General features: G+C 45.7%; 2 protein-coding genes across 4 annotated transcripts; one reads left to right on the forward strand and one right to left on the reverse strand.

Annotated features, from left to right (window-relative positions):
* Window positions 1–347: 347 nt before the first annotated feature.
* LOC121569263 (E3 ubiquitin-protein ligase RNF12-A-like) lies at window positions 348–6563 on the reverse strand. Of its 3 annotated transcripts, none has more exons than XM_045221244.1 (4): window positions 6488–6563; window positions 5201–5356; window positions 4352–4474; window positions 348–4170 (listed from the first exon to the last, which is right to left on the reverse strand). In XM_045221244.1, the coding sequence occupies exons 2-4, from the start codon at window positions 5346–5348 to the stop codon at window positions 2237–2239; spliced, it is 2205 nt and encodes a 734-aa protein (XP_045077179.1). In that variant the 5' UTR covers window positions 5349–5356; window positions 6488–6563; the 3' UTR covers window positions 348–2236. The 3 variants fall into 3 exon arrangements, with proteins under 3 accessions (XP_045077179.1, XP_045077180.1, XP_045077181.1); XM_045221245.1 differs by having other exon boundaries at window positions 5201–5424; window positions 6488–6558; XM_045221246.1 differs by lacking the exon at window positions 6488–6563 and adding an exon at window positions 5557–6457.
* Window positions 6564–7095: 532 nt separating this feature from the next.
* On the forward strand, window positions 7096–26279 carry LOC121569262 (cyclin-dependent kinase 8). Its single transcript, XM_041880068.2, has 13 exons — window positions 7096–7585; window positions 14043–14118; window positions 14206–14316; window positions 14587–14727; window positions 15839–15896; window positions 16072–16203; window positions 16411–16554; window positions 16963–17032; window positions 17206–17278; window positions 17410–17507; window positions 18923–19010; window positions 24852–25004; window positions 25139–26279. The coding sequence occupies exons 1-13, from the start codon at window positions 7458–7460 to the stop codon at window positions 25262–25264; spliced, it is 1398 nt and encodes a 465-aa protein (XP_041736002.1). The 5' UTR covers window positions 7096–7457; the 3' UTR covers window positions 25265–26279.
* Window positions 26280–26591: the final 312 nt, after the last annotated feature.

A 26591-nucleotide genomic window follows, 5' to 3' on the forward strand; every position in this document is an offset into this window, starting at 1 on the left:
ATGCATGTAGCCAATGTATGCCATAGGTTAATAGTCTAACATGCCATGTGTAAAACTAGCCTTGTAACGCTGTAGCCATGGCCAACACTTCAGAGCTAGGCTAAATAGCATGCTAAATAGGTATAGGCAATATGACTATTAGCACTATGGCCATTTAATATATGCATCTTTTTTTTTTTTTATCACCTCATTACCCTACTTAAGTGTTACATTCTTATAATTTCATAGGCCTAGGAGTAATTTGTAGCCTAGAGAGAGAGAGAGAAAGTCAAATTCAAGTAAAAATCAAGACAGGAAGATTAAGACAGTGGTCCTGTGGGAAGCAAATAAAGAGTGCACAAAAGAACTCCAGGCATTAACACATCTGTATTTCATCCATTGTTAAGGAGCAGAGAAGAAAACCCTTGTTTATTTATATTACATAGTAACAGAATACATATTCATTTTAACAGTTTTTTTTTTTTTATCTCATCACATAACAATAAGTATTCAATATCTCAAAGGTTGTTTTTGATCTCATTAAATAGGAACAGAATAAATATTCAATTCAGAATTCGATGGCCACGGACCCTCCCACTCGGTCTTAGATTAACATTCAGGTGACTGATTAATACTGCTCAATCATTTTAGGACATTCTGTTTTGTCACTTCCTTCAGCTCTACCACACACACACTTTTCATCACACTCACAGCTCCACAATGCACGCACGCTCAGATTCTTCAGTATACAAAGAGCAATATTTCCCGTATCACACCCCTGTCTCATGGGTCTGCATAACAAAAGTCAGTTTTAAAATCACAGAAAACCCCTGCCCTACATGGACACCAATACCACTGGCCTCCAGTTCTCACCATGTTGTACTGTGGTGAATACTGCCCCTGGTGGTAACAGGGTGATACTGCATGCAGGGAGAGCCAATTGAGATCTAGGCCAGGCTAATGGAGGAAGAAATATGTTGTTCACTGATCTGAAAGGATTGGATAGATGTAGAAAATGGCTGAGTGGAGGCGGAACCATTTTGCTTTCACCTATTCATTCCTTTCAGGTTTGTGAACATGGAACTGTTACTTAGGTGATCGAAATCAGGTCATGACAGGCAGGTTCTACCAGAGCAGGGACTTTAAAACACAGACGTTAGAGGAGTGGGGGGGTGATCCAATGTTTCATTAAAAGGGGTATCTCTAGGAGACTGAGGGTAGAGGGACAGCATACTACTGAGCAGATCCTCTCCATTTCTCAACAGATGAACTAATCATCGATGCCAAGGAGTAAACAAGGAAGAACAGCACTATAACGTTTTTTAAAAACAGTCCTTCCTTCCCTCCATGATATTGCACAACTCCTTATCTATCATGAAAATTATTGGCCTGTCTCTATATCAGACGAGTCCTACTACAAGTGCTTGCTGCTAAATTACCTCACACACTTTTGATTATCTTTTGCTTTAGATGTCTTTAGACATTTCTTTCTGACTTGGGGTACTAATATTTTTGTGTCAAAGGCTGTAACGGATTGAAATGAAATGTTGAACATCCACTGTGGATCTATGGGGTTAGATGGCTAGGTTTAAATATACTGAACAGGTGGGCAGACAAATGTAATTAAAACGTCATATAGAATACACAATAGCCTTTGTCCAAACAGCTTCAAATCATAGAGGACACTTTGAAAGGGATGTTGGAGCTATAAAAATGGAGGATTCCAATATTAGCTTTTATTTAAAATGCAAGGCGACTGAGGAGGACTTTCTCTTCTGAACCCCAAAACACAGGCGGCGGTGACATATCTACACATTGTCAACCAAATCAGGTCCAGAGATGTGTCTGACTGATTGCTGTAGTCTGGTTGTGACAGGGTGATGTCACAGCGCGTCAGGAAGAGGAGCAGCAGCTGGCTATAGTAGCTCATTAGCATAAGTCCTATCTCTACATGTGGACCTCAGAAGCATCATGACAGAGAGGCTGAAGAGAAACAAGAAGGAAAGAAAAGAAAAACAAAAAATCGTGCTGAAAATCAAATAAGTCTAAAAAAATAAAGCTTTGTTTATTCTCTGCATTTATAGGTTTTTTCTCCCCGCCTCAATGGATATCGCAATGATAAATGAAAACATTAAAGAGCTATGTACATGCACCGTCCACTCCGCTCGGGCATGCTCAGTTCGACCAAAAGGTGGCGAGGTGTAGCCGGTGGCGGTCTGGGGTGAGGGGGTTCTAGGGGTCAAAGGTCAGGGCAGGGTCAGTCCTGGTGCACGGGGAGGATGGGCTGCCTGCAGATGGGGCAGGTGTTGTTTTCAGAGAGCCAGCGGTCGATGCAGTGGATGTGGAACTCGTGGGCGCAGGGCAGGCGGCGCAGCTTGTTCCCCTGGGCGTACTCGTTGATACAGACGCTGCAGGCGCGCCCCGCCTCCCCCTCCAGGCTGGCCTGGCCGTAGGTGCGTGTGGCCAGATTGTCGATCTGCTCTTTGGTCAGGCCGCGAGGGTGTTCCTCGTCTTCCTCGTCGTTGAGCAGGAAGAAGTGTGCCAACCGCAGGATGGGCAGTGTGCCATTCTCCACCAGGTTGTTCGTGTCTCTGCTCGTCGGCCGACCCTCGTTGGGGGTGGGGACTCCCCCGGCGCCGCCGTCACTCCCGGCTAACCTCTCCTGGCCTCTTCCTTCCTCCTCGGCCCCTGCTGCTCCCTCTCTCTCCATCTCCGCCCCTCCTGCCTGGCCTTCCGCCCCAGTTCCACTCTCGTTGCCGTGGCTATGGTAGGCCTGTGTGGTGTTGGTGTTAGCGTTAGCGTTGGGTCCTGCAGGGTCCTGGTGACCTGGCGTGCCCCCAGTGGACTCAGAGTCAGCCTCTGTTTCCATGAGGGAGCTGAGCTCTCCGAAGCCAGTCATGATCTGTCTGAGGATGGAGCGCAGGGCGGTGGAGCTGGGCTCCCCCAGGCCCGTCTCACTGATCCTCCTCAGAGGGATCCGGATGGTGCTGACGTAGGTCCGGATCCCGGCCCGCTCCGAGCGGGAGATGGTGCGCCGGAAGCCTCCGCTGTCACTCTCGAAGGTGACAGTGTTCTCGGCGGCGCGGGCCCGGGAGCGGGTACGGCTGGCGATGCTGTCCCGGTCCCGGTTCTCTCCCGGTCGGATGCGACGCACCTGCAGGTCCAGCATGATGGTAGGATGGCGCCGCACCCCTCCTGCACCCCCCGCCCCGGCCGTGTGTGCCTCTCCCTCCTGCTCCCCTGCCTCTGGACCAGCCTCTGCTACTACAGCCGGCTCTGACAAGGCCTCACCGGTCTCCATGGAGACAGAAGCAGTTCCGTTGCCGGGCTCGGCAGTGTGGCCATCAATAGAGCCACTATTTCCACTCCCACCACTAGGGGACAAGGTAGCTGAGTTAGGGGCAGGGTTTCTCTGAAGAGGGGAGCGGCTACGTCTCCTAGACGACCGGGAGGAAGTCCCACCTCCTGCTGCAGCCCTGCGGATCCGGCCGCGGGATCGAGTCCTGCTTCTGCGTGGCTCATGACCCACAGACGCCCCCTGGGGGCCAGACTGGGTTGGTACACGGGGGCAGTCCAGGGTAGGAACCCCCTCCTCCTGCCTCTCACCTGGGGAGGAAGCTCCGCTTGGGGATTGGAGCTGTAGAGGGCTGCTTTGATCCTGAAGGGTAGGGGGGGTTATGGGGAATGGGGCTGGGGGGAGGTGGAGGGCTGTTGTACTTCTTAAAGCAGTAGGGGGGGTCAGGGGTGATGTGAAGGGTGCAGGAGTCAGAGGGGGGGTGGTGGTAGTACTGCGTGTACGGCGGGTCTGAGCCCTCCTGCCCAGGGTAGCTCGAGGTGAGGGATAGGGGGAGGGCCGGGTAGGAGTGTAGGGGGAGGGCCGGGCAGGGGTGTAGGGGGAGGGGCGAGTGGAGGGGGAAGTGTGTATGGAGGCTGTGGATGGAGGGGGGACAGGGGCCAACTCTGAGGGGTCGGGGGTGTCACTGTGCTCCCCTGGTTCCGGCTGCTCATGGTTGATGTTGATCTCCAGGCTGAAGCGGAACTCTCCGCTGTTGGGGTTGGTGCGGCTGACCGCGCGCCACGTCTGGTTGCCGCTCTGGCCGCTGCGCGTGGCGTTCCCGGTGCGTCGGAACGTGTTCAGCCACTCCAGCAGTGAGTCGCCGTTAGATGTCTCTGCTCCCGTCTCAGCAGTACCTATACAGACAGCGCTCGTTACTAGTCATACTTCAGTACTATACAGCAGCAAGTAGGTCATTAACATTTTGAGACCCATAACATCCTGTCAAGTTTAGGTTATACAGCCCAGACCCTTTAGCATCCATTTCCACCCCTATATCCCTACCTGCCCCTCCTAACCCTCTCTCCTCCCCCTCACCGCTGCTCCCCTCCTCCTCTCCAGCCTCCGTGTTCTGTGGGTGTGGTTCAGGGCGGGGCTGAGATGACACACGCTCCTTTGCCCCGTCCAGGCGCTGCCGTAGCTCCTCCGCTGTCACTTCACCTGGGGAACAACATGTCCTCTGTTAGGTCAAGGGGATATATGCTTCATTGTTGAGGGTCCAGTTCCAATTCAACCCTTAGTGGCCAACATGGAGCCATTATATTATGACGTGATATTATTGTGTTATTACACATCATTGTGTGTGTGCGAGGGTAGGCCTATATTAGATTGCATTAGCGAGTCTGCATTAGTGTATTGGGTTTGGGCAGGGGCGGACAACTACTCCAATCCTCGAGGGCTGCAGTCCTGCTGGTTTTCGTTTCTCCATGGCATTAATTAGCACCACTGATTGGCTAGGAGGACCAGGCACGTGGCTGTCCTGATACAAATTAGCCTGGGATTTAAAAACAAGGCTGAAAACCAGCAAACACTGCTGCCCTGGGGAATTGGAGCTGTGCAGCCCTGCATTATAGAGGGTTCTAGTGAGGTCAGGTGTTCTAGGTTCCTGGGTTCTAGTGAGGTCAGGTGTTCTAGGTTCTAGTGAGGTCAGGTGTTCTAGGTTCCTGGGTTCTAGTGAGGTCAGGTGTTCTAGGTTCCTGGGTTCTAGTGAGGTCAGGTGTTCTAGGTTCTAGTGAGGTCAGGTGTTCTAGGTTCCTGGGGTTCTAGTGAGGTCAGGTGTTCTAGGTTCTAGTGAGGTCAGGTGTTCTAGGTTCCTGGGGTCTAGTGAGGTCAGGTGTTCTAGGTTCCTGGGTTCTAGTGAGGTCAGGTGCTCTAGGTTCCTCTCACCAGGTGTGCCCAGCAGGTTGCTGTCTCTCATGAGGCGGTACTCTTCCTCGCTCAGATCATTGATGAAGTGATAGTACGCCTCCTCCCGTCGAAGACGCTCCGCCTGACGACGCCGCTCGTCTCGCCCACCGGGAGGGTCCATCACCATGGAAACCGCTGGTGCACACGGAGGGGTGATTGGGGTGTCAGAATTGTGGAACACCTGGCTGGATCTTACCTAGGCACTATTGTGATACATCCATCATTCAATCATAGGCAGCAGTTGAGTAGGGATCAGACATATTTGACAGATTCTATACAACGAATATAAACGTCACTGACACACTTGACAAACATGGATTATAACGAGCCTTTACCGATCAGATCATCCAATTCCCTGGGGAAAAACCGCAGTCCAACAGCTTCCGTGTCACGTGAAGGCAGGATTTACAGAAAGGCTATTACTCGATCAATGCAATTATGTGACTTTGCAACATCCGTCGCCTTTACGTTATTAAACCGGTTTCTGCGGTGAAACCTTTAGCCATGAACCATGACGACAAGTCAAAACAACAACATCCACTTTGCTGTGGAATGAGACATGGCCAGTAAGAGGTCGGCTGAGCTGACATAACAAAAATCTAACCTTCCCTGTTCCGACTGTTAGCAGGCTAACCTCCTTGGATTCATCAGAAAACGTCTATACAACAGCATCAATGCCACAGCGATAGACAGCAAAAAATATTTTATCGGCCGTAAATGTAGCAACAATCATGGTATTTAGAGCAATAATGCCGTCTCTACAAAACATATCATATAGTAGGCCATGTTGGAGAACGCAGGAGGGACACCAAAACTGACGTTGTCATCCTACTAGTTACCAATCACTGACCCAGGAATGATCACAGACACGTCGAAAATCCAAACATTGCACTACGGAGGAGGGACATGACAAAGAAAAGTCGGGCTCCATGCAGACTGACTATGTAGAGAGGACAAATAATCGTCACCTAACTATTGCAACAGAATTATATAAAAGTCTCCAACTACAAAAAATCTTGTTGACACCTATACGCAGGTTTCACATTCCCTTTCAAAGCGGCGAGCTGTCATTTTGAATGCGCAACGCATTTGTTAGTTGATGTCGACAGCTAACTAGCCATCTTCTGGTGAAAGGTTTTACCAATAAATACTACTTTTTGGGGGGACAAGCAACACACGAACAGAGTGCATACGATACTCAATCTAAACATTGTTATTGGCTCGAGTAAATGGAGATGACAACGAAATGTAAAGGGATTTTTGTACCTGACACAGCAGCTGTAATATGGACGGGTTTGCTTTCCTCTCCGCTCTGATTACAATGTAGCCAAGATGGGACCACTTGTGCTACACATCGCACTGTCCGACCAAATACTATCAGTGTCAGATTTGTTCCTACCCAACGAAACCGCACGACTACGAGGATTAAAACAGCTAATTGTTGTGTTTCAATCAATGTATATATTTATTAATATTTGTTTAACTGTGAAGACAACTGTTTACAATTTCCAACAGGTTCTTTTTCACAAAATTATTTTACATAAAATCACGCAGTAGATCATTTTCTCCCCGCAGTCTGAATTATTCTAGATGAGGTATAGCCCACAAAATAGCCTTGGAAAATGACAATTACATATTTTTCAACGTCTGTGCGCGTACCTTGACTAGTCTATGTGCCTTTATTAGATGCCAGAATGGTCTAATTTTGGACATCCAACATCAATTTATGATTAAGGAGTGGAGTAATTGTCATAAAATGTGAAGGGGGGACATTTTAAACTGGCTACAGAGATGCCAGTACCAAAGTTTTGAGCAGAATACGATATGTTTTTGTGTGACTTTTAACCCCTTCACATTACAAAGAGTTAAAATCCACGTGGTGCGCTTATCACTTTTCTCCCGTTCCTTTCTGTGCAGTCTACATAACGACATTTTACGACAAAGCCGTGCGTGGATTTTCTGTTCTCCCCAGTGAGATACCGGTTGGAGAAACGCAGTAGCAAGAGAAGACGGGGTAGTAATCGTGCCCATACCTGGCCCTTCGTCGCGGATAAGAACCCTGCATCTTCTCTGGTACACATAAACCGAGCGATTAAATGTGGAAACAGGGCTGAGGAGAGAGCGACGCGAGGGAAGGCAACACTAAATTCTAACCGGGGTTGTGAAATAAGTTGCCTCCCAAGCGGCGCTTTAAAAGGAAGCAGAAGATAATTGACCAACCAAAACAACAGAGAAGATGGACTATGATTTCAAAGTGATGCTGACCGGAGAGAGAGAACGTGTAGAGGACCTGTTTGAATATGAGGGATGCAAAGTGGGAAGAGGCACCTACGGCCATGTATATAAAGCAAAGAGAAAAGATGGGTGAGTTTATAATGATCTAGCCAGGAAGAAGGCCTTCAGGTCCGCCGGTCTCCAAATAAAACTCAGTTGTCTTCGTTAATTGCTCCTGTTTTCAAGGCCCCCTCTCCGAATGCTATTTGCAGCAATAAACCTATTTGTAACTCGCATTGCGATGAAAATCACTAGTAAATTGAAGAATCCACTGAATCCACTCAGGAGACGTCATATCACCTGGAGAACGGGGTCTCGAGCTCCATGACAAAATGTACTGTCTCGATTTGAGCACTGACAAAATGTACAGTCTCGATTTGAGCACTGACAAGATGTACTGTCTCTATTTGAGGACTGACAAAATGTACTGTCTCGATTTGAGTACTGACATCAGTGGCCCATCCCCGTGCTAACAACGGTACAATGTGTACGCTAAATCCATCAGCTAAACTTGACATCGTGGGATGCAGTTCGATCAAGCATAGTTTTTATAAGGGATGAAACAGAACGGGGGATGTTGTAACAGGTCACGTGGGGTTATTGCAGCCAGGAAACAGTTTTTGCTCTAAACCGAATTCTGAGGATATATTTCGCTATCAGATTATGCTGTTATTTTTATATTTCGAGATTTTTATCATTTTCGCAGCAATATCAACAACTGAGTGAAGTAGGCCAGCCTATCACTGACGCAGCCAAGCAAGCCAGAGGCTAACCTACGTAGCAGACGTAAAATAAACGCCTGAAACGAGATCCCTACATACTGGACTTGACAAGAAGAATAAAAAACTGTTGGGGGAGGTTCTCTTTCGCACTGTTAACCAATCCAGTAAATGTGGAGGAGGAGTTAAGATGGAGTGTCTCCATATTAAAGAGTAACATTTTTATGGAGAAAAAAAGTTTAATGGAAAACCAGATGTTTTAGGCTTAGTTATAGTGAAACACGTCAATATGGTCTTCATTTTGACAGTTCGATGCAAAAGTGATATTTTGGTATTTTAGTAGTAACTCTTTAAGGAATACCTGGAATAGTATAAAGTAATCCTTCTTACCCCACCCCCCATAAAAAAAAAGGTGGTTGTCCCACTGGCTATCATAAGTTGAGTGCACCAATTTGTAAGTCGCTCTGGATAAGAGCGTCTGCTAAATTGTTCTTAACTGATTTGCCTAGTTAAATAGCGGTTCAACTCTACCATTGAAATCGTGATAGTGGCCTCTATGTCATCTCAAGGGAGGGGTTCGGTATGAAATACACTACCTTCTAGTTGTGCTGGGTGGTACCACCTCAAGGCTTACTATAAAAGTAGTTGACAGCGCACCTTATTTGGCAATGGTCTTGGTAAGTGGAGTGTGCCAATATATTTAGCACGATGCTTCCTTGACTAGATGTTACACAAAATTCAAAAGATGGTAAGGCACATTTCCACATATGACCAAATTCAACGTTTTTGCTTACTGTTTTATGCACATCTATGTGCTTTTACAAAGGGTAAAAAACATAGGCTATGAGGATTATGCTTTTATATTGGTGATTGATTGGTGGCACAGTCTACTATGACAGTTGGCTCATATTTAATGGTTGTGAGTTCTAATCCCACGTGGCAGATATCTATTTACAATATTCATCCTGTGCCCACACATCTTCTAATTCTGAAAAGTGAATGCATACATGTGAGAAGGGTCACCGGGTACTGTATAAAGAAGGGTCACCGGGTACTGTATAAAAAACCTACAACTACATACATGTGAGAAGGGTCACCGGGTACTGTATAAAGAAGGGTCACGGGTACTGTATAAAGAACCTACAACTACATACATGTGAGAAGGGTCACCGGGTACTGTATAAAGAAGGGTCACCGGGTACTGTATAAAAAACCTACAACTACATACATGTGAGAAGGTGACCCTTCTCACATGTATGTAGTTGTAGGTTTTTTATACAGTACCCGAGACCAATCTTTGAGTTAATTTGACCATTGGAAAAAGAGCTACTGCGTGACCTCTCATTCTCTGTGGCCGACGTGAGTAAGACGTCATGTTATCCCTCGCAAGGCTGCTGGCCCATGCGACATCCCAAACCGCATCCTCAGAGCATGTGCAGACCAGCTGGCTGGAGTGTTTACGGACATATTCAATCTCTCCCTATCCCAGTCTGTTGTCCCCACTTGCTTCAAGATGTCCACCATTGTTCCTGTGCCCAAGAAGTGCTTTGAGAGCCTAGTTAAGGATCATATCACCTCGACCTTAGCCGAAACACTAGACCCAATACAATTTGTATACCACCCCAACAGATCCACGGATGACTCATCGCACTGCACACTGCCCTATCCCATCTGGACTACAGCCCAGCCTTCAACACCATAGTGCCTTCCAAGCTCATCACTAATCTCGGGGGCCTGGGGCTGAACCCCGCCCTGTGCAACTGGGTCCTGGACTTCCTGACAGGACGCCCCCAGGTGGTAAAGGTAGGCAACAACACCTCCGCTACGCTGATCCTCAAAACGGGGGCCTCAAAAGGGTGCGTGCTCAGCCCTCTCCTGTACTCCCTGTTCACCCATGACTGCGTAGCCATGCATGTCTCCAACTCAATCATCAAGTTTGCAAATGACACAACAGTGGTAGGCCTGATTACCAATGACAAGAGCCCTGGCGGAGTGGTGCCAGGAAAATAACCTCTCCCTCAACGTCAACAAAACGAAGGAGCGGATTGTGGACTTCAGGAGGTCCACATCGACAGGTCCACAGCGGAGAGGGTGAAAAGCTTCAAGTTCCTCAGCGTGCACATCACTGACAACCTGAAATGGTGGCAACAGCGCGCCTCTTCAACCTCAGGAGGCTGAAGAAATTTGGCTTGGCCCCTAAGACCCTCACAAACTTCTACAGATGCACCATTGAGAGGATCCTGTCAGGCTGTATTACCGCCTGGTATGGCAATTGCAACGTCTGTAGCCACAGTGCTCTCCAGATGGTGGTGCGGTCAGCCCAACGCATCACCGGGGGCACACTGCCTGCCCTCCAGAACATCTACAGCACCCGGTGTCAAAGGAAGGCCAAGAAGACCATCAAGGACCTGAGCCACAGCCTGTTCACTCTGCTACCACCTAGAAGGCAGAGACAGTACAGGTGCATCAAAGCTGGGACCGAGAGACTGAAAAACTGCTTATTTCTTCAGGCCATCAGACTGTTAAATGGTCCCAACTAGCCTGCTACCACCCAGTACTCTACCCTGCACCTTTAGAGACTGCTGCCCTATGTACATAGTCATTGAACACTGGTGAATGTTTACATGCTGTTTTACCCACTTCATATGTATATACTGTATTATAGTGGCTCATCCTATTTAACTACTGCTGTACATACCTTTTCTATTCATATACTGTTGTCGTGATGTGACTTAATTTAATGTATGAGTGTTATTATTCAAATCACCTAACTTATGTTTCATTGTCACTCGATTAAATTAATCATGTAACAATTAACTCATTAGGAATTTGGGGCACCACGGAAGAAGTTGTTTAACGAGTTACCATCTCCCGAATTAAACTCTTAGAAGATATGTTGTATACAGTGGGGGAAAAAAGTATTTAGTCAGCCATCAATTGTGCAAGTTCTCCCACTTAAAAAGATGAGAGAGGCCTGTAATTTTCATCATAGGTACACGTCAACTATGACAGACAAAATGAGGGGAAAAAATCCAGAAAATCACATTGTAGGATTTTTAATGAATTTATTTGCAAATTATGGTGGAAAATAAGTATTTGGTCAATAACAAACGTTTCTCAATACTTTTATATACCGTTTGTTGGCAATGACACAGGTCAAAGTTTTCTGTAAGTCTTCACAAGGTTTTCACACACTGTTGCTGGTATTTTGGCCCATTCCTCCATGCAGATCTCCTCTAGAGCAGTGATGTTTTGGGGCTGTTGCTGGGCAACACAGACTTTCAACTCCCTCCAAAGATTTTCTATGGGGTTGAGATCTGGAGACTGGCTAGGCCACTCCAGGACCTTGAAATGCTTCTTACGAAGCCACTCCTTCGTTGCCCGGGCGGTGTGTTTGGGATCATTGTCATGCTGAAAGACCCAGCCACATTTCATCTTCAATGCCCTTGCTGATGGAAGGAGGTTTTCACTCAAAATCACACGATACATGGCCCCATTCATTCTTTCCTTTACACGGATCAGTCGTCCTTGTCGCTTTGCAGAAAAACAGCCCCAAAGCATGATGTTTCCACCCCCATACTTCACAGTAGGTATGGTGTTCTTTGGATGCAACTCAGCATTCTTTGTCCTCCAAACACGACGAGTTTCGTTTTTACCAAAACGTTCTATTGGACCATATGACATTCTCCCAATCCTCTTCTGGATCATCCAAATGCACTCTAGCAAACTTCAGACGGGCCTGGACATGTACTGGCTTAAGCAGGGGGACACGTCTTGCACTGCAGGATTTGAGTCCCTGGCGGCGTAGTGTGTTACTGATGGTAGGCTTTGTTACTTTGGTCCCAGCTCTCTGCAGGTCATTCACTAGGTCCCCCCGTGTGGTTCTGGGATTTTTGCTCACCGTTCTTGTGATCATTTTGACCCCACGGGGTGAGATCTTGCGTGGAGCCCCAGATCGAGGGAGATTATCAGTGGTCTTGTATGTCTTCCATTTCCTAATAATTGCTCCCACAGTTGATTTCTTCAAACCAAGCTGCTTACCTATTGCAGATTCAGTCTTCCCAGCCTGGTGCAGGTCTACAATTTTGTTTCTGGTGTCCTTTGACAGCTCTTTGGTCTTGGCCATAGTGGAGTTTGGAGTGTGACTGTTTGAGGTTGTGGACAGGTATCTTTTATACTGATAACAAGTTCAAACAGGTGCCATTAATACAGGTAACGAGTGGAGGACAGAGGAGCCTCTTAAAGAAGAAGTTACAGGTCTGTGAGAGCCAGAAATCTTGCTTGTTTGTAGGTGACCAAATACTTATTTTCTACCATCATTTGCAAATAAATTCATTAAAAATCCTACAATGTGATCTTCTGGAATTTTTTTCCTCATTTTGTCTGTCATAGTTGACGTGTACCTATGATGAAAATGACAGGCCTCTCTCATCTTTTTAAGTGGGAGAACTTGCACAATTGGTGGCTGACTAAATACTTCTTTCCCCCACTGTACCTCTTCAAAGCAGTGGAGGCTCCTCAGAGGAGGAAGGGGAGGACCATCCTCCTCAATGAATTTCATAAAAATTGTTACACATAAAAAGAAGTTAACCTTTTTAGATAAAACTATACTAAATATAATCACGTCACCAAATAACCGATTAAAACACACTATTTTGCAAAGAAGGTCTACAGTAGCCTCAACAGCACTCTGTAGGGTAGCATCATGGTGTAGCCGGAGGACAGCTAGCTTCCGTCCTCCTCTGGGTACACTGACTTCAATACAAAACCTAGGAGGCTCATGGTTCTCACCCCCTTCAATAGACTTACACAGTAATTATGACAACTTCTGGAGGAAGCAAACGGAACAAAACCGGGACAAACATACCTGAATTTGTCCAATAGAAACTCTTGTTTACAACTGTTAGACTAATGATTACACCCTATATCAGCTAGATGCAGGCAAGAGTGTGCAAGGCGGTATTAAATGTCACTGTATGTCACCTTAAATTTGTCTCTCGACCTGTGTGCACCTACGTTGAAAACTTTAATTCACAGGCTAGGTTGTAGCAACCTCATGATGGGTATAGGGAAAATTCAAGTATCATGTAGTAGCCTAAACCTATCGCTGTTACATTGAACTGGGTGAATGGAATATGAATGAGAGTCATCCAATATGCTGTAATAGAAATAAGGCCATGCGCATGAAAAAATATCATCCTCCCTCATCTTAAACGGCACTGACCGCCACTGCTTCAAAGAGTATCTTAAATAAAACTCCCCCCAAAAAACCTGCACTTGTCTTTTTCTACTGGCACTGACATTGCATATAACTACTTTATTGAAGTAAAATGTACTTACTACGACTGGGATGTGGTTGTCTCACTTCGCCATCTTAAGATGAATTAACTTAAGTCGCTTTGGATAAGAGTGTCTGCTAAATGACTAAAATGTAAAAAAAAATCTAATAATAAATGTAATCGCTGCCAAAGGTGCTTCAACAAAGTACTGAGTAAAGGGTCTGAATACTTAAGTAAATGTGATATTTCAGTTTTTTTATTTGTAATACATTTGCAAAATGTTGTGTGTTTTGTATTGTTAGGTATTACTGCACTGTTGGAGCTAGAAACAAGTATTTCGCAGCACCTGCGATAACATCTGCAAAATATGTGTACACGACCAATAACCTTTTATTTAAATTGGGAGGTTATTGAAGCATGTTTCCCTCTTCTCACAGCCACTCCTCTACCACCAGCTGCCAGCCGGCCTCCTTTATGTCTCAGTGTAGTAAGGCCCCATGGGAACTGTAGTGAACTGGGGTTGATGCTGTATCTTTTCTCTGTCTTCAGGAAGGATGATAAGGACTACGCCCTCAAGCAGATTGAAGGCACTGGCATCTCCATGTCCGCCTGCAGAGAGATTGCAGTAAGTGTGTTTAGCTCAAGAGCAGGCTTAACCTGGGTCTGTGAGACATCCCATAATGTGTGTGTGAATGAATGTTTCCTCTTCTAGCTACTGCGGGAGCTGAAGCATCCTAATGTGATCTCACTGCAGAAGGTGTTCCTGTCACACGCAGACCGCAAAGTCTGGCTGCTCTTCGACTATGCCGAGCATGATCTTTGGGTAAGACACACATACTGTATGTTTCACTATCCTTGTGGGGACCTACATTTGATTTCCATTCAATATCCTATTTTCCCTAACTTTAACCCCTAATTGTAAACCTAAACCTCACCCCTAAACCTGAAATAGCCTTTGTCCTCGTGGGGACCTGGGAAATGTTTCCACAAGGGAGAATTTTCCTTGTTTTACTATCCTTGTGGGATTTACGGTACCCACGAGGATAGTAATACATACACACAAACAAACTAACGATGTCCCCTGTATCCACAGCACATCATAAAGTTCCACAGAGCGTCCAAGGCTAATAAGAAGCCCCTGCAGCTGCCCAGGGGGATGGTCAAGTCCCTGCTCTACCAGATCCTGGACGGCATCCATTACCTACACGCCAACTGGGTCCTACACAGAGACCTGGTGAGAGATGGAAGAAGGGAGGGGAAGGGGAGGGAGAGGAGAGAGGGCATCCATTTCCTGCACGCCAACTGGGTCCTACACATAGGTCTGCTGAGAGGGAAGGCGAAAGAAGGGAGAGGAAAGGAGAGAGGGCATCCATTTCCTGCACGCCAACTGGGTCCTACACAAAGATCTAGGGAGTGAGGGAACGAGGTAGAGGAGAAGAAGGGAGGGTGGGAGAGAAGGAGAGGGGGCATTTCCTGCATGCAAACTGGGTCCTACAGAGACCTGGTGAGAAACTGAGGAAGGAGAGGGGAGGAGACTGGGTGTCTGTTTCCTGCACGCCACCTGGGTCCTACACAGAGATCTAGGGAGTGAGGAAGTGGTGGAGAGGATGAGGGAGTGGAGGAGAGAGCAGAAGGGAGGAGGAGAAGGGAAGGGAGGGGAGGGGAGGAGAGAGCAGAAGGGAGGAGGAGAAGGGAAGGGAGGGGAGGAGAGAGCAGAAGGGAGGAGAGGGGAGGAGAGCAGAAGGGAGGAGGAGAAGGGGGTCCTTTCCTCCTGCTCTCCTGGCTGTAATGAATGTTCATTGTTACTCCACCAGAGAGCAGCATTGAAACTTCCTGAACCATTCACATTCGATTCAGCGTTATGATGCCAAACAAATCTTTAATTCCTTTCTGTTAATGTGTTATCAGTGTGGGTATTAGGATAACAGAAGTAAATATTTGGATGACATTAAAGGGGCAATCTGCAGTAGCTACATCAATTTTGGACTTATAAATTAATGATATGTACCCATTGATTCTTGAAGAATTTAACTAATAAATGCCTCATGAGCGTAGTTCAACTGTTGTACCCCATCAGAACCCAAAATCTGAGCTTGTTTTACTCCAATGTTTCTAAACAAAGTAAATGTAAGCAAACGCTGTATAGCCGCAAAACATGGTGAAATACACATTTTGATATCATGGGTGGTCAGTCCTTGCATCCATAGCCCTGTCTATGAATTTGAGAGTTGTTACATTTCTCCGACCCCATGCCTCAGATTTTGAGCAAAACAGTGGCGGGCAGGAAGCATTGTTATTCTTTCAACTGCTAATTGCCGCTTTAACTGTAATCTGTTTTTCCTCAGAAACCTGCCAACATCCTAGTGATGGGGGAGGGGCCAGAGAGGGGTCGAGTAAAGATCGGTAAGACGAAATCTCATCGCGTGTTTTCTCAGCTCTGTCACTATATAGAAGTTATAAGGCTTTATGTCAGTACATAATAATGGATATAGTTAATTCACTTCTCATTACACATTATTTGAACATTATACTACATTATCATGTTATTTATTGATTTGTGTGTTGTGTTGCTCTACAGCGGATATGGGCTTTGCCCGCCTCTTTAACTCACCACTGAAGCCTTTAGCAGATCTGGACCCTGTGGTGGTCACCTTCTGGTACAGGGCACCAGAGCTGCTGCTGGGGGCCAGGCACTACACCAAAGCCATTGGTGAGAACAGCCATGGGGTGCATGTGTGTGTGTTTGCCCTGTGCACCAAGAGAGAAAGTTCTGAGCTATCCTACCACCATCCTAGGACAAATTCTGCTGTGTGTGTGTGCGTGCATGTTTGTGCAAGTATGTTCAAGAGGGTGTCTCTGAGTGGGCGTGTGCTCGAACACAGTGTGACATCTCTAATCTTGCCTGTGCATCTGTCAGACATCTGGGCGATTGGCTGCATCTTTGCCGAGCTGTTGACGTCTGAGCCCATCTTCCACTGTCGCCAAGAGGACATCAAGACCAGTAACCCCTACCACCACGACCAGCTGGACCGCATCTTCAACGTCATGGGCTTCCCCGCTGGTGAGAGAGCTGGGCTGGGCTTCGCGGCAGGTAGCCTAGCCGTTGGAGGGTTGCCTGTTCGAATCCAGGGTCTGACGAAAAACATATTTTGGGAAGTGAGCTGGCAACCAGGGGGTTGCTGGTATCAATTCCTGGGTATAGAGAGTTCCCCATGAGGGCTGGGTACTCCCATAACTTATCAGGACATGCCTATGTGCATTGAAATGGGCGCTTGTATGTGTGAAATTATTAACCTTGGTCAATCCTTGGATTGACCAAGGTAACGGTAAATTAAAGAGAATACTGAATGACGAGTGTAATTAAACCATGACCAGGCACAGTTCTATTCTGTCCGGGCTTGTATGAGCCCAAAGCAATCTGTCGGTTCTGTACAAGCACTCGCTGACAGTCTTTTGACGTAATCCTCAGAAAAGGACTGGGAAGACATCAAGAAGATGCCAGAGCACTCCACTCTGATGAAAGACTTCAGAAGGAACACGTGAGTGGCTTTCTCTCTACGTGCGTGCCTGACTGCCTGCATGCTTCCTGCCAGCTCTGGACAAGATCAATTTTAGGATTTTAAGATTGGATATGTCCTCTACTTATCCACTGAAATAACACTTTTTTGTATCACAGGTATACAAACTGAAATAACACCTTCTTGTATCACAGGTATACAAACTGCAGCCTAATAAAATACATGGAGAAACACAAAGTGAAACCGGACAGCAAAGCATTCCACTTGGTGAGTTAAAATTTGTTTTCTCAGTCTAACGTTGCCTTGAGATTGTTGTTACATACTGTAGCATTGTTCAGTCTGACGTTGTATGAACGTTCCCTGTGTTTTACTCATGATGTGTCTAACGTTGTGTTTAGCTCCAGAAGCTGCTGACCATGGACCCGATCCGCAGGATCACGTCTGAGCAGGCCATGCAGGACCCTTACTTCCTGGAGGAACCACTGCCCACCTCCGAGTGAGTCAAGACCCTAATAAAACATATATAACACATTTATTACTACATTATAACACATTTACTTCATGTATTACAACATTTTAACACTTATTACAACGTTTTAACACTTATTACTACATGTATTACTACATGTATTACCACATTTATTACTACATGTATTACCACATTTATTACTACATGTATTACAACATACATTTATTATTAGATTTTTAAAAACATTTTAGTCATTTAGCAGACACTCTTATCCAAAGCGACTTAAGTTCATTCATCTTAAGATGGCGAAGTGAGACAACCACATCCCAGTCGTAGTAAGTACATTTTACTTCAATAAAGTAGTTATATGCAATGTCAGTGCCAGTAGAAAAAGACAAGTGCAGGTTTTTTGGGGGGAGTTTTATTTAAGATACTCTTTGAAGCAGTGGCGGTCAGTGCCGTTTAAGATGAGGGAGGATGATATTTCTTCATGCGCATGGCCTTATTTCTATTACAGCATATTGGATGACTCTCATTCATATTCCATTCACCCAGTTCAATGTAACAGCGATAGGTTTAGGCTACTACATGATACTTTAATTTTCCCTACACCCACCATGAGCTTGCTACAACCTAGCCTGTGAATTAAAGTTTTCAACGTAGGTGCACAGAGGTCGAGAGACAAATTTAAGGTGACAGACAGTGACATTTAATACCGCCTTGCACACTCTTGCCTGCATCTAGCTGATATAGGGTGTAATCATCAGTCTAACAGTTGTAAACAAGAGTTTCTATTGGACAAATTCAGGTATGTTTGTCCCGGTTTTGTTCCGTTTGCTTCCTCCAGAAGTTGTCATAATTACTGTGTAAGTCTATTGAAGGGGGTGAGAACCATGAGCCTCCTAGGTTTTGTATTGAAGTCAGTGTACCCAGAGGAGGACGGAAGCTAGCTGTCCTACGGCTACACCATGATGCTACCCTACAGAGTGCTGTTGAGGCTACTGTAGACCTTCTTTGCAAAATAGTGTGTTTTAATCAGTTATTTGGTGACGTGATTATATTTAGTATAGTTTTATCTAAAAAGGTTAACTTCTTTTTATGTGTAACAATTTTTATGAAATTCATTGAGGAGGATGGTCCTCCCCTTCCTCCTCTGAGGAGCCTCCACTGCTTTGAAGAGGTAGGGTTTGAAACATTTTTGGAAGATGGGCAGGGACTCCGCTGTCCTGACGTTAAAGGGGAAGCTGGTTCCACCATTGGGTGCCAGGACAGAAAATAGCTTTTACTGGGCTGAGCGGGAGCTGACCCCCGGTAGGGGTGGGATGGCCAAGAGACCAGAGGTGGCAGAACGGAGTACCACATGTATTACTACATGTCTGGGGTTATGTGGGGGTATATCCTGTAAGATAAGTGATTGATAATTCTTTGTATTTCTCACTCAGTGTGTTTGCAGGCTGCCAGATCCCCTACCCCAAGAGGGAGTTCCTGACAGAGGAGGAGCCAGAGGACAAGGCAGAGAAAGTCAGAAATGTGAGTGCCTCATACCTTTTACATTTGGGTCTGGGATAGTGTGATTTAAAATATATATATATTTGATTTGTTTAACACATTTTTGGTTACTACATGATTCCATATGTGTTATTTCATAGTTTTGATGTCTTCACTATTATTCTACAATGTAAAAATTTTTCAAAATAAAGAAAAACCCTTGAATGTGTGTCCAAACTTTTGACTGGTACTGTATATACACACACCTACCCAGTCAAAAGTATGGACACAACTACTCAATCAAGGGTTTTGCTATTTTTTACAGTGTAGAATAATAGTGAAGACATCAAAACTATGAAATAACACATGGAATCATGTAGTAACCAAAAAAGTGTTAAACAAATCAAAATATATTTGAGATTCTTCAAAGTAGCCACCCTTTGCCTTGATGACAGCTTTGCACACTCTTGGCATTCTCTCAACCAGCTTCATGAGGAATGCTTTTCCAACAGTCTTGAAGGAGTTCCCACATATGCTGAGCACTTGTTGGCTGCTTTTCCTTCACTCTGCGGTCCAACTCATGCCAAACCATCTCAATTGTGTTGAGGTCGGGTGATTGTGGAGGCCAGGTCATCTGATGCAGCACTCCATCACTCTCCTTCTTGGTCAAATTGCGCTTACACAGCCTGGAGGTGTGTTTTGGGTCATTGTCCTGTTGAAAAACAAATGATAGTCCGACTAAGCACAAACCAGATGGGTGGCGTATCGCTGCAGAATGCTGTGGTAGCCATGCTGGTTAAGTGTGCCTTGAATTCTAAATAAATCACTGACAGTGTCACCAGCAAAGCACCATCACACCTCCTCCTCCATGCTTCACGGTGGGAACCACACATGCGGAGATCATCCGTTAACCTACTCTGCGTCTCACTAAGACAAGGCGGTTGGAACCAAAAATCTCAAATTTGGACTCATCAGACCAAAGGACAGATTTCCACTGGTCTAATGTCCATTGCTCGTGTTTCTTGGCCCGAGCAAGTCTCTTCTTCTTATTGGTGTCCTTTTGGTAGTGTTTTCTTTGCAGCAATTCGACCATGAAGGCCTGATTCACGTAGTCTCCTCTGAACAGTTGAGATGTGTCTGTTACTTGAACTCTGTGAAGCATTATTTGGGCTGCAATTTCTGAGACTGGTAACTCTAATGATCGTATCCTCTACAGCAGAGGTAACTCTGGGTCTTCCATTCCTGTGGCGGTCCTCATGAGAGCCAGTTTTATCATAGCGCTTGATGGTTTTTGCGACTGCACTTGAAGAAACTTTCAAAGTTCTTTACATTTTCCGGATTGACTGACCTTCATGTCTTAAAGTAATGATGGACTGTCGTTTCTCTTTGCTTATTTGAGCTGTTCTTGCCATAATATGGACATCTTCTGTATACCACCCCTACCTTGTCACAACACAACTGATTGGCTCAAACGCATTAAGAAGGAAAGAGATTCTTTAAATTAACTTTTAACAAGGCACACCTGTTAATTGAAATGCATTCCAGGTGACTACCTCATGAAGCTGGTTGAGAGAATGCCAAGAGTGTGCAAAGCTGTCAACAAGGCAAAGGGTGGCTACTTTGAAGAATCTCAAATATAAAATATATTTTGATTTGTTTAACACTTTTTTGGTTACTACATGATTCCATATGTGTTATTTCATAGCTTTGATGTCTTCACTATTATTCTACAATGTAGAAAATAGTAAAAATCAAGAAAAACCCTTGAATGAGTAGGTGTGTCCAAACATTTGACTGGTGTACTGTGTGGTATTGGCCCTCCTGTAGCTCAGTTGGTAGAGCATGGCGCTTGCAACGCCAGGGTTGTGGGTTTCGATTCCCGCGGGGGACCAGTATGAAAATGTATGCACTCACTAACTGTAAGTCGTTCTGGATAAGAGCGTCTGCTAAATGACTAAAATGTCAAATGTATGTATATGTGTGTATGTATATGTGTGTGTGTGTGTGTGTGTGTGTGTGTGTATATATACAGTGGGGAGAACAAGTATTTGATACACTGCCGATTTTTCAGGTTTTCCTACTTACAAAGCATGTAGAGGTCTGTAATTTTTTTTTTTCATGCAAAAATCCAGAAAATCACATTGTATGATTTTTAAGTAATTCATTAGCATTTTATTGCATGACATAAGTATTTGATACATCAGAAAAGCAGAACTTAATATTTGGTACAGAAACCTTTGTTTGCAATTACAGAGATCATACGTTTCCTGTAGGTCTTGACCAGGTTTGCACACACTGCAGCAGGGATTTTGGCCCACTCCTCCATACAGACCTTCTCCAGATCCTTCAGGTTTCGGGGCTGTCGCTGGGCAATACGGACTTTCAGCTCCCTCCAAAGATTTTCTATTCGGTTCAGGTCTGGAGACTGGCCTTGAGATGCTTCTTACGGAGCCACTCCTTAGTTGCCCTGGCTGTGTGTTTCGGGTCGTTGTCATGCTGGAAGACCCAGCCACGACCCATCTTCAATGCTCTTACTGAGGGAAGGAGGTTGTTGGCCAAGATCTCGCGATACATGGCCCCATCCATCCTCCCCTCAATACGGTGCAGTCGTCCTGTCCCCTTTGCAGAAAAGCATCCCCAAAGAATGATGTTTCCACATCCATGCTTCATCCTTCTTCTTCCTCCAAACACAGCGAGTGGAGTTTAGACCAAAAAGCTCTATTTTTGTCAGACCACATGACCTTCTCCCATTCCTCCTCTGGATCATCCAGATGGTCATTGGCAAACTTCAGACGGGCCTGGACATGCGCTGGCTTGAGCAGGGGGACCTTGCGTGCACTGCAGGATTTTAATCCATGACGGCGTAGTGTGTTACTAATGCTTTTATTTGAGACTGTGGTCCCAGCTCTCTTCAGGTCATTGACCAGGTCCTGCCGTGTAGTTCTGGGCTGATCCCTCACCTTCCTCATGATCATTGATGCCCCACGAGGTGAGATCTTGCATGGAGCCCCAGACCGAGGGCGATTGACCGTCATCTTGAACTTCTTCCATTTTCTAATAATTGCGCCAACAGTGGTTGCCTTCTCACCAAGCTGCTTGCCTATTGTCCTGTAGCCCATCCCAGCCTTGTACAGGGCTACAATTTTATCCCTGATGTCCTTACACAGCTCTCTGGTCTTGGCCATTGTGGAGAGGTTGGAGTCTGTTTGATTGAGTGTGTGGACAGGAGTCTTTTATACAGGTAATGAGTTCAAACAGGTGCACTTAATACAGGTAATGAGTGGAGAACAGGAGGGCTTCTTAAAGAAAAACTAACAGGTCTGTGAGAGCTGGAATTCTTACTGGTTGGTAGGTGATCAAATACTTATGTCATGCAATAACATGCAAATTAATTACTTAAAAATCATACAATGTGATTTTCTGGATTTTTGTTTTAGATTCCGTCTCTCACAGTTGAAGTGTACCTATGATAAAATTTTACAGACCTCTACATGCTTTGTAAGTAGGAAAACCTGCAAAATCGTCTGTGTATCAAATACTTGTTCTCCCCACTGTATGTATGTGTATATATATATATATATATATATATACACTGCTCAAAAAAATAAAGGGAACACTAAAATAACACATCCTAGATCTGAATGAATGAAATAATCTTATTAAATACTTTTTTCTTTACATAGTTGAATGTGCTGACAACAAAATCACACACAAAATATCAATGGAAATCAAATTTATCAACCCATGGAGGTCTGGATTTGGAGTCACCCTCAAAATTAAAGTGGAAAACCACACTACAGGCTGATCCAACTTATATGTAATGTCCTTAAAACAAGTCAAAATGAGGCTCAGTCGTGTGTGTGGCCTCCACGTGCCTGTATGACCTCCCTACAACGCCTGGGCATGCTCCTGATGAGGTGGCGGATGGTCTCCTGAGGGATCTCCTCCCAGACCTGGACTAAAGCATCCGCCAACTCCTGGACAGTCTGTGGTGCAACGTGGCGTTGGTGGATGGAGCGAGACATGATGTCCCAGATGTGCTCAATTGGATTCAGGTCTGGGGAATGGGCGGGCCAGTCCATAGCATCAATGCCTTCCTCTTGCAGGAACTGCTGACACACTCCAGCCACATGAGGTCTAGCATTGTCTTGCATTAGGAGGAACCCAGGGCCAACCGCACCAGCATATGGTCTCACAAGGGGTCTGAGGATCTCATCTCGTTACCTAATGGCAGTCAGGCTACCTCTGGCGAGCACATGGAGGGCTGTGCGGCCCCCCAAAGAAATGCCACCCCACACCATGACTGACCCACCGCCAAACCGGTCATGCTGGAGGATGTTGCAGGCAGCAGAATGTTCTCCACGGCGTCTCAAGACTCTGTCACGTCTGTCACGTGCTCAGTGTGAACCTGCTTTCATCTGTGAAGGGCACAGTGCGCCAGTGGCGAATTTGCCAATCTTGGTGTTCTCTGGCAAATGCCAAACGTCCTGCACGGTGTTGGGCTGTAAGCACAACCCCCACCTGTGGACGTCGGGCCCTCATACCACCCTCATGGAGTCTGTTTCTGACCGTTTGAGCAGACACATGCACATTTGTGGCCTGCTGGAGGTCATTTTGCAGGACTCTGGCAGTGCTCCCCCTGCTCCTCCTTACACAAAGGCGGAGGTAGCGGTCCTGCTGCTGGGTTGTTGCCCTCCTACGGCCTCCTCCACGTCTCCTGATGTACTGGCCTGTCTCCTGGTGGCGCCTCCATGCTCTGGACACTACGCTGACAGACACAGCAAACCTTCTTCCCACAGCTCGCATTGATGTGCCATCCTGGATGAGCTGCACTACCTGAGCCACTTGTGTGGGTTGTAGACTCCGTCTCATGCTACCACTAGAGTGAAAGCACCGCCAGCATTCAAAAGTGACCAAAACATCAGCCAGGAAGCATAGGAACTCCAGCCGGCGGCAGGTAGCTTAGTGGTTAAGAGCGTTGTGCCAGTAACCGAAAGGTCGCTGGTTCTAATCCCCGAGCCGACTAGGTGAAAAATCTGTCGATGTGCCCTTGAGCAAGGCACTTAACCCTAATTGCTCCTGTAAGTCGCTCTGGATAAGAGCGTCTGCTAAATGACCAATTATTTATTATTATTTAACTGAGAAGTGGTCTGTGGTCACCAACTGCAAAACCAGTCCTTTATTGGGGGTGTCTTGCTAATTGCCTATAATTTCCACCTGTTGTCTATTCCATTTGCACAACAGCATGTGAAATGTATTGTCAATCAGTGTTGCTTCCTAAGTGGACAGTTTAATTTCACAGAAGTGTGATTGACTTGGAGTTACATTGTGTTATTTAAGTGTTCCCTTTATTTTTTTGAGCAGTGTATATATATATATATATATGATTACATTTAAGTGTGTGTTTTTAGTGAACTATAGATGAAAAGTATAAAGTCAATTCTTTTTTTCCTGTGTTTTGTATCATATGTACACAAGACCTTCTAATCAGCAGGTTTGTGATGGGCGGGAGTTTCAGCTTTCCATGGTGACATCACTGTGGTAAATTGGTTAATAGACCAATAACAAAGAGGGTTCCAAACCTCTCTGCCAATAACAGCTTGTTTGTCAGTTTTCCCATCCCCACTCAGACCACTCCTATGACAGTCCTAGCAAATTTCTTGCTTGAGAAGTAGTTTTTTTGTTAAAAAGCTATTTTTCCGCCATTTTAATGAAAATGTATTACAGTTAGGTACATAATTGTTATCCAGAAATTATTTGGTATTGATATAAAAACGGCTGCATTGGGCCTTTTAAGGGAAACATTTGAGTGTATTTCCAGTGTGTGTTAGTGTATGGTGATCCGTTGATGAAGGCTTGGGTGGGTGTTGTTGAATTTTCCAGAAGAACCAGCAGCAGCAGGGGAACAACCACACCAACGGGGCGGGGCACACCGGTAACCCTGACAATAGCCATGCCCAGGGCCCGCCCCTAAAGAAGGTGCGAGTGGTCCCACCCGTCACTACCTCAAGTGGCCTCATGACCTCAGACTACCAGGTATGGTACACACACGCAATACCATATACAGCATGATTTTGCAGATTTCTGGGTTATCCCACCAAATCATACCAAATTCTAAAAACCTAAATTGTAAATGTAGAGTCTGATTAGTTACCTTATTTATCTCTCAGCGCTCCAATCCACATGCTGCCTACCAGAACCCCGGACCAAGCACATCACTGCCCCAAAGCAGCATCGGATACTCCTCTACCTCCCAGCAGCCCCCGCAGTACTCACACCAGACCCACCGCTACTGACCCCTGACCTCTACCCACCCCTCGCCATGCCCGCTAGGGAGAATGTACTGAGGGAAGTGGGTGTGTCCATGGCAACAGCCCCCCCTCCTCGCCCCACCGGTCCACCCTCACTGCAGCAGTCCATTAATTAGCCCAGTATGAAATATAATATTCTGAAAAGAACATGACATAACGCAACAACATTAGCCATGACAGAACATGACTTCAGTTCAACCATGAGCCACACATGGAGACTAAACCTCCAAACTAGAGGAAGATGGAGAAGGAAGAACAGATGCTGTCAGTTTGTTGGTTCCCTCGTTCGTTCCTCTGTGGTTCAAGTCATCGTTGCTGCAAGTTTGTGACCATTACAAAGTTAACCTTCAGAACTGGTACTTAACTACAGCCACAAGACAAACAAACAGAAGATGGACCTGGGGCTCCCCTCTCCCTTCACCCTTCTCTCCTTACCGCACCACCTCCACCAAAGCTCACCCCCTTTCCAGACGGATTCCCCTCTTCCTGTTGAAGCTTCGATGAGACTAAAGCTGCTATGTGACTGCCAGCATTGACAGAGTATCTGTCTGTCCTGTCTCTGTCCCTCTGTCTGTTTGTCTTCCTGTCTGTCCTCTTGTCTGTCTGTGTCTGTCCGCCCTTCCATGGGCATCTTCCTTGGGGACCGAATTGAGCTGCTGACAGGAGCATTCTGGGAGTTAGTGGGGCCCGCCCATAGCTCTGGTTGAGGGCTTTATTGAGAAAAAAAATTAACAAAAACAAAGGAAGAAAAAAAAGATTTTACGAGTTTATAATTTAATCCATTTTGTTTTCACTAACTGTATAAAAATAAAAAGTGGTGAAGCAGCTTCTGTTGTGCTGAGAGAGAGCTGCCGTTTTTATCGATGTGGGCAAAGCCTTACAACTCCATGATGACAAACCAACAAATTGTGTGGAGGATGGCAAATGGAACATGCATTTTTACTGTATTGAAATATTTTACATGACGCAAGTATCCTGACAATAAAAGTGGAAACGTTGACATTGGGGTTTCTCTCTCTGTCTCTGTCTCTCTCTGTGTGTTATGTGAGTGCCTTTTTACAGGTTATGTTCTCTTCCAGGAATAGAAGTGTCTTCAATAATGGAACAATCCCAGTTCGTCCTCTTTATCTCTAAGGTCTGTCATTACTCATTCACTGCCCTCTCTCGATCTCTCCTTCGCTATATCTCTTTCGGTCTTTCTCGCTCTCACACATTTACACAGAAGATGAGGTTGCCCTCTCACAAAATATTATCTTCCCCCTTTGCCCAGTTCAAAGCTTGTGCTTCCCTAAAACAAGCAGTCATCCCAGTC

The sequence above is a fragment of the Coregonus clupeaformis genome, chromosome 7 (genome assembly GCF_020615455.1).
Source record: "Coregonus clupeaformis isolate EN_2021a chromosome 7, ASM2061545v1, whole genome shotgun sequence".
NCBI lineage: Eukaryota > Metazoa > Chordata > Actinopteri > Salmoniformes > Salmonidae > Coregonus > Coregonus clupeaformis.

Excerpts from the sequence above, each read along its gene's own strand:
- LOC121569263 (XM_045221244.1), bottom strand. The coding sequence starts at position 5,348 with ATGGTGATGGACCCTCCCGGTGGGCGAGACGAGCGGCGTCGTCAGGCG. Across the intron at positions 4,475-5,200 it reads CAACCTGCTGGGCACACCTG|GTGAAGTGACAGCGGAGGAG; the intron begins GTGAGAGGAACC and ends GTTGTTCCCCAG. Across the intron at positions 4,171-4,351 it reads AGAGGAGGAGGGGAGCAGCG|GTACTGCTGAGACGGGAGCA; the intron begins GTGAGGGGGAGG and ends CTGTCTGTATAG.
- LOC121569262 (XM_041880068.2), top strand. The coding sequence starts at position 7,458 with ATGGACTATGATTTCAAAGTGATGCTGACCGGAGAGAGAGAACGTGTA. Across the intron at positions 14,728-15,838 it reads GGGTCCTACACAGAGACCTG|AAACCTGCCAACATCCTAGT; the intron begins GTGAGAGATGGA and ends GTTTTTCCTCAG. Across the intron at positions 16,555-16,962 it reads CGTCATGGGCTTCCCCGCTG|AAAAGGACTGGGAAGACATC; the intron begins GTGAGAGAGCTG and ends CGTAATCCTCAG.